Below are 10,588 nucleotides of genomic sequence, written 5' to 3' on the forward strand. Positions count from 1 at the left end.
TTATTTTGAAACAGAAAATTAAAATTTGAAGATTCACACCACCCCAAAATATATAAATCAAAGACATACTATATAAAGAGCAGGTGCACACGAAAGTTTCCATCAATACAACAACACCAAGAAGAGTATTGTTCACAACCTTAACTTCCATTGCAAGAGATGGTTCCAGCGATTAAAATTAGTGACCTCCAAGTCACAAGACAATAATGTATCGGATTTAAAGTCATAATGTTGAATTGTGTCATGTAAAGGATAGGAAGTTATAGAGTCAATAATCCAAACAAACTACAGCTCACAATCATTCAACCACAAGCCTTGGCCCCCAATAATACATCAGCTTAGACAAGGGTACTACATTGAACAGAATTTGGAGCAACCCAAAAAAGTACTGCTGGTGCTAAGAATGCCGAATCGAAGTTTTATCTAATTGAATCTGCTGAACTAATTCCAATCAGTATGTCCGCAGGTTCCTTACAAAGAGGGTTCTAATCCGATTTCACCTACAGCAAACGAAACGGCTTATAAATGGCAAACAAAGATACATCATCAATTAGTAATGAATTGGTGAAATACCGCAGGAGAAGGAGAACGAGAGAGACTTTGGCTCTTGTTCAGACTAAGCTTAACTGGGCTTTTGCTTGCAGGTTTGCCATTAGCAGGCTGTGGATATACAGTTCGGTTGAAATAATGTAAACATGAAGATGAATAATAATGTAATTCCAACTTACAGAATTAACTGGAGATCTGGATCGCGATCGAGATCTGCAAAAAATAAATCCATAAAAAGTACTTAATACTCAAACTGCAGCCTTAACAACTGATCAAAAATCCTGAGAACCTCTTGTGTCAGATTACTAATTACAATCAAGAAACAGAACAAACAAGCTTAAACTTTAAGGAATTAATTCTCATAAAATATAGAGATGCCAGAAACAAAATACCAGAAGCCTGTGCACAGAACAATAATCCAAAAAACTAGGAAATCATTTGTTGTGTACCAAGGAAAGCTATATCCAGAATCTTGATTGCAGCTTATAGTATTGAGAAAATGGAGGGACAAAAGTTGTTCCTAGCACTTGTCCAATGAGGGCCAAATCCATTTAGCTTATTGAGTAATCCGGCTTGCTATTGCAACCATTCCTCTCTGCCCCCAAAGAGGCCCACTTATCAGAAAAGGTCATTATTGGTAGCTGGTAAAGATCAAGATGTTCTGCAGGTTTCATAAACTGATCGTCTATGAAACAGCATACCTTACAACAATGAAACAGTTGCAACCATTTGCACCCAATCCAATCCAGATCCTATTATCCGATCCAGAGATCCCTGCTTAGGCCCAAATCTATAAAACAAACAAATTAACTTTCAAATTGCGATGATCTAGCTGGGCAGCAATCACTGACATAACAACTGACATGGAAAAGTGACAAAAGTTACAATCTGATATCGACTCTCATCATTAAGCATCCATTTAAACAAGTCCTTCAAAGTAGAAATAAACCACGTACAAAATAGACCTTCTACAAAGAACATGCAGTGTCAGTACAATTGAAGGCCTGCCCATCTTGTCTTACCTTTACAGAGTTCCATCATGACTGATACTAAAGATTATTGCCACAAGAACAAAGAACAACAAAATCATGACCAGCCAATAATACTTTTTCAACCAAAGGAGAGAACAAAAGAACAAATACTTTATGCTGGAATCAATGAGCAAAGAAAATCAATATTTAAGGTACTCAATAGGAAATAAACATGAAAACAAGTAAAGCTCATTCAACAAGCTAAAATGTAAGAACATGACTACAGCACTTTTCATCCATCTATCTATCTATATATATAGAGAATCCACCACATGGTCTCTCATATTGTTGTCAACTAAAGTTTTTAGATTGATAGCTAATAATATTATGACAAGTGCATTTTTTAAGCCACCTCTACATACATGAACAAATTAAAATTTGGCATGTGTCATTTATGAGAAGAGTTAAAACTTTCTAAACGTGCCACAAATTTATTAATAACATTAGCTAAAAGTATAAAATTTAATAATGTAGTTGATATATGAATTCTTTCTCCACATTTACTGTTTTGGCATAAGTGAAAATTAATAGCATGTCTTTTATTTAATTACATACAGTAATGCTCTTTAATTTATTTATTTCCATTTATTTAATTACAAGTCATGTTCTTTTATCTAATTCCATGAAGAGCAATGCATCTTCAATTTATGTTATTATTGCTCCTCCAAATTAATTTGATAAAATCTCCATTTTCAATTTACCTTATTAGTGCACCTCATAGTTTGATGAAATTCTCCTACATGGCGGCAAATTATAAATAGAATTATTGTATTCTCTCTCTCTATATATATATATACTTAAAAGAATGTGCAAAGAGGTGTCCTATTTATTGCCACATAAAATGTTAGCTTCTTTATGACTAAACAATCTTATTTAGCCAAGTGTATTAATCTAATGCTAATTGTATTTTTTTTTTAAATCTTCTCATTATATCTAGCCAAATGTGAATAATCTACAGGCTTCCACAGCAAATCCTCCTTTTATCCTCCACATTCTGTGACGCATGGAAGAAATTACAGAGGTAGTGGCCAAGAAGCTGTTAGAAAGAAAAAATGAGGCAAAAAAATTAAAATACTTACATATATATAATAAAATAAAAACCTTTACTATGCAAAAGCATATAGATGTTACTATGTGAGTTAATAAATATGAGTTGTATCTATATTATACTTTCTTATTTTATAATGTTGTAGAGCAACCTGCTCTACACCTCAGTCATACTAAATTTTATTATCAATTATGTTAAATATATTGTCTGATGATGTTCAATTAATTGTAGGTTTGATTTGATCATTGAGAATAATATTTTAACATGCATTCTTAATATTAACTATTTTATTATTTAATAATAGTTTATTTGATTAAAATAAAATTTATATAATATTTTTTTAATTTAACCATTAGTATTATTATTTTTTAGCAAAACTCCACAATTATTCAGTATATGATTTATTTTTTATATTTTAAAATAATCATGTATTAGTAAACAATGACTATATTTTCTTAAATAGATAATTTTTAATTCAATATGCATTATTAAATTTTTCTGAATAAATTTTTTGTAATTTTTTTTAAAAGATATTTATTTTGTTAATCATTTTAATAAAGTTCAATTAATTAGTTGCAAGTAAGGATGCTAGAAACCCACCTCATTTCTATTGCAGGTAAGGATATATAAACAATGGAAGGTGGAAATTTTTTTCCATTCACTAATTAAAATTTGCTTTAGTGAATTTAGTACAGTATTGCATTTGTCGAAAAATCACAAGATTATATTGATAAAGGCTTGGTTGTTATTGTCATATATGGTGTAGTTCAATATGCTCCCACAAAACTGGTACCCAAAAACAAATATACACATGCAAACACTACGCTGGACTGTAAACATGGTTCACATTGTCTAGACCAACTGAAGAAAAACTAAGGATGTGCTTGGTTGTGGGGAAGTATTAAGCACAGACCAAATAGCTTATAGCCAATATTTAAGGGGAACAATGATAGCATTTTAGGGAGTTAATACAAATCCAATTAATGCATAAATGCACAAAAGATGAATTTAAAATCCTAGATCAACAAAACTCAACTTAGTTAATTATCTTGCACAGTAAGCTAATAGACTGTTATTTCAGTAGTGGCGTCTTAGCAAATTATGTATTTTTCAATTGTACCTTGATACAGAATGTCCTTTAGATGCTGAGTGAGAACGAGAAGATACAGATCTAGATCGAGATTTAGACAACGAACGGCGTGATGACTTTGCCCTTGGAGACTTGCTGCTCAACAATTTCATAGGAATTAATTCTGTTGCATTTTGGTTACAAGAGTCGCTATAATAAAGATAAAATAATATCAAACCTTCTGCTACGGCTACTTGCACTTTTTGAATATGAACGGCTACGACTTCGACTCCTAGATAAGCTTCTTTTGGAATCATACTCCTTCACCTATAAGTAAAGAAATGAAAGGTAAGAAAGGTGGCCTTGGACATGCTGCAGTGAAATGTGAGGTGAGTGCTGGAATGAGATACTCTTATATACGCCCGTGAAAATGCATTCCGAAACTCAGAGTCATCAAGCTTCTTGATCTGCAAGTAATGAGTATTTATTTGGATGATTAGTCAAATCTTATTTTTAAAAATACATTGTCTAGAAAGATCATCAAAAACCTATTCCTTGAAAACAATTGAATGTTTGTATTTATGAACAAGGTCAAAAACGCTTTGGGTGAGCTATCTTACAAAAATTAGTAATTAACTTAGCACAGAAACGTACTGCATATTTCATATCGTCGTAGTTTGTATAATCTACAATACCAACAGTACCTGCAAAGACATTCTTGCATAAATAAATGTTATAAAAAATTGACAATTTGTTTGCATTAAAGATGTACAACAAAATACACTAAACTTTATAACAAGCCAACTGTAAGTAGAGTTTAACCATTCAAGATAAAAAAAAATTAATCTTAAAACTGGCCAAACATGAAATAAGATGAGAACAATTGCTAAAATCATGATGAAAACGATTACCAATATGTGAAAGTGGCAGAGGTTTGCAAAATGATCAAAGTATCATAAAGTCATCACACCAAAGATGAACCGACCCAATGGGTGGAAGTGGCAGAGGTTTGTAAAATGACCAAAGTATCATTAAGTCATTGCAGGAAGATGATCCAACCAAAACAAACACAAAAAGAACCTCCAACTCTATTGCTCAAACTTGCCTTTCCTCTCCCCTATACCTGTGTTGACACGGGACAAATATGAAAAAAAACAAATCTGACGAGGGGGGCTCAACCTGTAGATTATGTCAGATAGGAGACTTGTATAGCAAGCGATATTGTGTGGACAGGAAAAGGAACAAAGTGATTCAGGTTGAGGATAGGGATTAGGGTAAATTAGGTAATTAAACTTTAAATATAACTTAAATTAGGCTATATAACTTATAACTTATATTATAGGTTATAACTTATATTATAGTTCACTAAGAAATTGTCAAATTAATTTATTAACAAATTATATCAATATATTTAGTTAATCTATTTATTTAAGCTATATTATTGTCATGTTCGTGTCATTTGTGCCATATATTTAGAATCTTTTCTAAGAGTCCATATATACCTATTTTGGGAAAATTGTGTTTGTATACTTGGACTAGTCTAAGTAATATAGCTTTAAGAAACTAAGTACAAACTGTAATTACCCACACGGTAAAGATCATGATAGATTATGATACAACACACTAACTGAGCCTACATTAATAACATCCTACTTTACTTAAATAGAACTGTATTGAAGATGTATTGAAAAGAATCTTACTAATAGTAGTTTATCAAATTCAAAGACAAAAAACATGGGGTGAAGTAAATAATTAACATGCACTAGATTAAAAAGAAACATTTGATTGTAAAAGACACAAATTGAATATTAGCTGGCTCAATATCTAAGAATTGGTTGAAAACCAGACACCAATAGTATGAAGTACAGCATAACGCAAGCCTACAGAAAATTATAAAAAGAGTATTACAACTCATGTAACTGGTGATTGGTTAGGTTCCAATTCAATTTTGAAGGAACCATAGTGTAGTGTCATCTTAAGATGATCACTTAGGTGATAATTCTATTTCAGAGGAACCATGGTGAGTATTTAGGTCAGCAAGTGATCAGTTAGGTGCTTGGCCAAGATTCGACATCGCGGATAGACTACCCAAAGGGTAAGTTAGATTTAAAAAAAACCTTTCCATTAAAACAAAACATTAGTTACCTCAAACCAATATGCAACTATTTCTTGATTTTGCAAAACTAATTTAATTGACATACTGTATATTCAGTTCAATGTGTATAAGAAATTATTGCAATTATTATATTTAAGAAACTGTAAGAATTTAGAAAGCAAGTGGAAAAATAATAAAAACCAAGAAAAGTTTCCTCTCTTTCCTATGCCACGAAAGAATTCAATCCTGTGAAACTAACATCAGGGCTAAACCATCATAAGTATAATATCTGAGCAAATTAACTCGAAGTACCCTAGACATGGATGATTATGCTTTCATGAATAAAGTGATAAAATATGAACCTAAAATAAGAGATTCATGTCTGGATGTAAGTTAAGATTCAGTCTGTTTTGATGTTGATCATGGCAGAATTAACTTTTGTCTGAGGATGAATCATATCTTGGTTCTAAAATAGACAAACTTACAAGCAAATAGACTGAGAGATACGGTACATATAATTTGCATAGGGATTGCAGTGCAAATCATTCCACAATCCAAGGTCTTGGACATAAATAATCAGATAAATGAAGAGAAACAGCATTTCAACTAGAGATGAAGTCATGCCCTTGATAGTTCCCAAATCATCAGTCTCCAGCATAAATAATCAAAGATATAATATGAAAGCCAAAGAAGAGATTGTGAATTAAAATAAAATTTATCAGTAAAACTATTAAGTTTCTGGAACCTAATTTCAAAAACCAGTTTTCTCAGTTGCTGATAGTATTGTTTTTTCCTTATGAAATTAGAACAAGATGCCAAAGGCTAATGAGGGAATATATCTCATGCAGCACCATTGCCCATAAAGAGCAGTCTGGTGCACGAAGCACCCGCCAATGCAGGGTCCAAGGAGGGTGTATTGTGCGCAGCTTTACCCAGGGGTTGTTTCCATGACTCGAACCCGTGACTTCTAGGTCACACGGCAGCACCAATGCCCATCCAACATATACAATTCAGATGGTAAGAAAAAATCAAAGTAGCAAACAATTTAAAAATAACACTACTGAGAAAATAAAGAAAAAAATGGTGCTAGTAAAATAAAGGAGGGGGAGCTCACCACCACCATCACGAAAAACTTCAGAAAAGCAGACATCACCGGCTCGGCGCATATGGTCCTAAAGAAGTTCACAAATTTAATTCTCTATATTTTATTCTGAACTGTACAAATTAGCAATCAGATAGTGAATAAACCTTCAAGTCTTGCCATGATGCCGAGGAGGGTAAACCAGTGACCATAACTACATAGAACCATGATAAAGGAAACCCATAACCAAAGTTAACTATAATCAATAGTGTAACCATGTAGAATTATGTAGATACCCACCACGATACTCTGTGCGCCTGGAAACACCGCCACGTCGACCTGCACTACTGTAGCTGCTGTGCTTATCAAGCGATGAAGATTGGCCCCTTCCACCATGAGCAAGTTCCACCTGACCACAAATAATGGCATGAGATCATAATCACAGTAGAATGAAAACAACAGTTTTTTGTCAATATGCCCACCCGTAATCTTTGACCATCAAATTTATATCCATCACGGCCACGAATAGCATCTTCAGCGTCACGAGGATCTTCAAACTACAAGAATTAATATTAGGAGAATAAGCTAGTAGCTAACTCAAGATGAATCTAATTACTTTATTATGATTAAACGTTCCAATTATATGATTATAGTAACACTGACAATGAAATATAAAATACAAGGGATTGCAAACACCACTGGCTATTTTTCAGAAAAGGTCCTTCTCTGGAAATAACAAAAGAAGGGCCTTACCTCAACAAATGCATACCCTGGAGGCCTTGGAGGAATCTTTAGATCAACATCAATGATCGTTCCATACTGCACAAAACCATACCGAAGATCAAACAAAAGATTGAAGGTAAAAAAGATAAAATGATAAACATTAATGATCCTTTCACTTAATTATAGAGCTATAACATTTTATCTTAGTCTGCAAGCATAAAGATTAGGATACTACAATGTGTTACTTAGAATTTTATTTTAAAAAAATAGAAAAAAAAAAAGAATAATAATTCAACCTGTACTAATATGAATAGATTACTTAAATTTTGAAAAAAAAAAGGATAAGAAGCATACATTAACCACCAAATGAATTCAGGAGAAAAATATTACAAGATGATGACAACTAACAGATGCATGTGATTGCATCTCCAAATATGAAGATAGCCATCAGTAAAAAATGCATGAATTTGAATAACATGAACACGTGTTTTAAAAATATAGACTTATATTTGTTGGCAAAACCAGCCAGAACAATACTTCATTGACTAAAAATTGCAAATAGTACATCACCAAATGCCCATTATACCATTCCCAGACTCCGAGACTGAAAATGAAGAACGTCTCAATATAACAAGATTCTACCATCTACAAGACTTCTTAGCATTTTTTCTATTATTGTAAACAGATATGCTCGGCTGTAAGATGAGATCAAACAATAAAAGAAAAGAAAAGAAAGAAATATATTTCCTCCTTTAAGTACTTCTTAGACAAAAACAAATGCAGCTTTTAAAGTTGCTCGAGGCAAAAGAGAGTTCCATTAGAAATAAATAAATAATATGAGAGTCATTAGGCCTAGCGAACCTTGCAGAACAGATCTTCCACCTCTCTTTCACGAATGTCGCCAGGGAGATTGCCAACATAGATCGTTCGACTGTATCGCTTACTCATGATTCCTTCAAAGACGATCAACAGCAATCAAAGAGGGAAAGGCATCAATAAAAATCCACCAAATTCACAGCAATCGATCAGCAAAAAAAAAAAATCCCCTTTTTTTCCTTTTTCTTACTCTAGATACTTACGAAAAAAAATAGGGGAAAACACGAAACAAAATGACGGCAACCCTAGATCGCCTTTTTGAAGATAGAGAGGCCAACAATGGAATTGACTATATTGTAACAGAAGACAAATCTACGAAGATACAGACGAATCGCGAGGGAAGGGTTACCTTGGCGAGGGTAAAGACGGCTCGGTTTCAGCCACCGATGTCCAGGGTTTTCTTTTCTGGCGTTGGGTTGGATTAGAGACCTAGAAATTTAGGTATCCAGTGCCCGCGGGCGAAGCATAGCACGGTTCAGTCAGCCCGTGTTTAACCATCGCGCATGGCAGGACATGCCAACCTGCGTTGCGATCTGTGACATCACATCTTCTTGCCTGGTGTCATAGGCTGAAACCTGATTGGCTCATGCTCGTGTGGATCCGGGCTCAGGCTTGCTGACATCGTAGGTGTTTGTCGTCTACTCTCCCCCCGTGAATGAAGATGTAGAAAAGACGAATAAGAGGGCTAAATTTAAAAGGTGGCCCTAAATTACTTATTTTTCAATTAAAGTATATCTTGTTTAAAGTAAACAGGGTATTACATTATACACCTCCAGTGGACGCCCCCCAAGGCACCGGAGTACAGTTGGGCATCTGAATTACTTTCAGATGTCTTGTATGTACTTAGACGTTCACGTGAAACACCTAACAAATCGGATACTAAAGTAAACTATATGAAATACTTTTAAATCAATTTTAAAATTGAGATGATAGTTGTTGACTATTATTCTATAAAAAGTGGAATTCATCGTTCTAGCACTTCTTCTCATGATTATCTTATATTATTGGGAGGAATCATTACCGAGCATGTGATAAAAAAGGTAAAGTCGTTCGTCCTTAGCGTCCCCATCGCACCCGACTTAAGGTCATCACGAGGGAGATAAATCATAGCATCCTGAGCGAGCATGTGACAGGTGGGGTGAGTTACACAGGGACCGGGGATTTACACCCCGACTACCACGAGTTTCCACCCCGCGACCTCATGTGGCAAGCATCCCACCACATACCAACTCAGATGACCTATGAGGTCAAATCATTACCCAATCATTACTGAGCATGCTCTATATGGAAGAGTATTTTCACAGTTTTATCAAAATTCGACTTTGCTCAATTATACAAATCTACCACATGGTTATAATTACGCCCTAGGCAAAACAATAGCAGTTGGCTACTAGCTTCTATAACTTATAGCAGTTGGCTCCATATTCTCTAAAAGAGGGTAAATCACAGGGAGCGTTTGACCTAGCACAATGATTGTGTGCATGGGGAGTCAAATACCCAACGAGACATTTTACACCTGTTGATAATTGACCCCAAGTCTTATTAAAACAACAACTCATATAGGTATCAACTGTGTCAACTCGTGGGGGCTGATTTTACTTATTGAGAAGTGATAACCTAGTTAAAATAATATTTTAATAAACAAAACAAACTAAGAGAACTTTATAATACTTATTATATTTCAAATAAATATTATTTTATCATGATTGACTATGTAAAAATTAACAAGAATATGTAACGATTAGTTATTAGTTTTTACAACGATATCATTATCTTACATTGATTTTATTTATTAGAGAGTGATAGTCTAGTTAAAATAAATATTTTACATGAGTAAAACAAAATAACAAAACTCTATGACATCCATTACATTTCAAATAAACATTATATAATCACGATTGACGGTATAGAAGCTAGCATATACTGTTACAATATGTAGCAGTGTTGTAACAGCTAGTTATTAGCTTATATAACAATATCATTATCTTATGTTGATTTTATTTATTGTATAGTGATAGTTTGTTAAAATAATATTTTCAATGAGTAAAACAAACTATGAGAACTACATAACTATTGGATTGAGATGCACGTGAGAAAGAGGGTGAATCATGTGGTT

General features: G+C 33.6%; 1 protein-coding gene across 5 annotated transcripts; it reads right to left on the minus strand.

Moving 5' to 3' along the window:
• Positions 1-172: 172 nt before the first annotated feature.
• LOC122022744 (serine/arginine-rich-splicing factor SR34-like) lies at positions 173-8,977 on the minus strand. Of its 5 annotated transcripts, none has more exons than XR_006123076.1 (15): positions 8,822-8,976; positions 8,458-8,549; positions 7,627-7,692; positions 7,356-7,430; positions 7,174-7,282; positions 7,041-7,087; positions 6,907-6,964; positions 4,352-4,401; positions 4,108-4,164; positions 3,936-4,024; positions 3,749-3,853; positions 1,251-1,339; positions 999-1,144; positions 574-762; positions 173-500 (listed from the first exon to the last, which is right to left on the minus strand). XR_006123076.1 is itself a non-coding variant. In XM_042580835.1 (14 exons), exons 2-14 carry the CDS (start codon positions 8,542-8,544, stop codon positions 486-488), a joined length of 879 nt encoding a protein of 292 aa, XP_042436769.1. In that variant the 5' UTR covers positions 8,545-8,549; positions 8,822-8,976; the 3' UTR covers positions 173-485. The 5 variants fall into 5 exon arrangements, 3 of the variants coding, with proteins under 3 accessions (XP_042436769.1, XP_042436770.1, XP_042436771.1); XR_006123077.1 differs by having other exon boundaries at positions 480-500; positions 574-660; positions 729-762; positions 999-1,339; positions 8,822-8,977; XM_042580835.1 differs by lacking the exons at positions 999-1,144; positions 1,251-1,339 and having other exon boundaries at positions 574-660; positions 729-762.
• Between the last annotated feature and the right edge of the window lie 1,611 nt (positions 8,978-10,588).

This window comes from Zingiber officinale, chromosome 9B (assembly GCF_018446385.1).
Source record: "Zingiber officinale cultivar Zhangliang chromosome 9B, Zo_v1.1, whole genome shotgun sequence".
In the NCBI taxonomy this organism is placed as follows: Eukaryota; Viridiplantae; Streptophyta; class Magnoliopsida; order Zingiberales; family Zingiberaceae; genus Zingiber; species Zingiber officinale.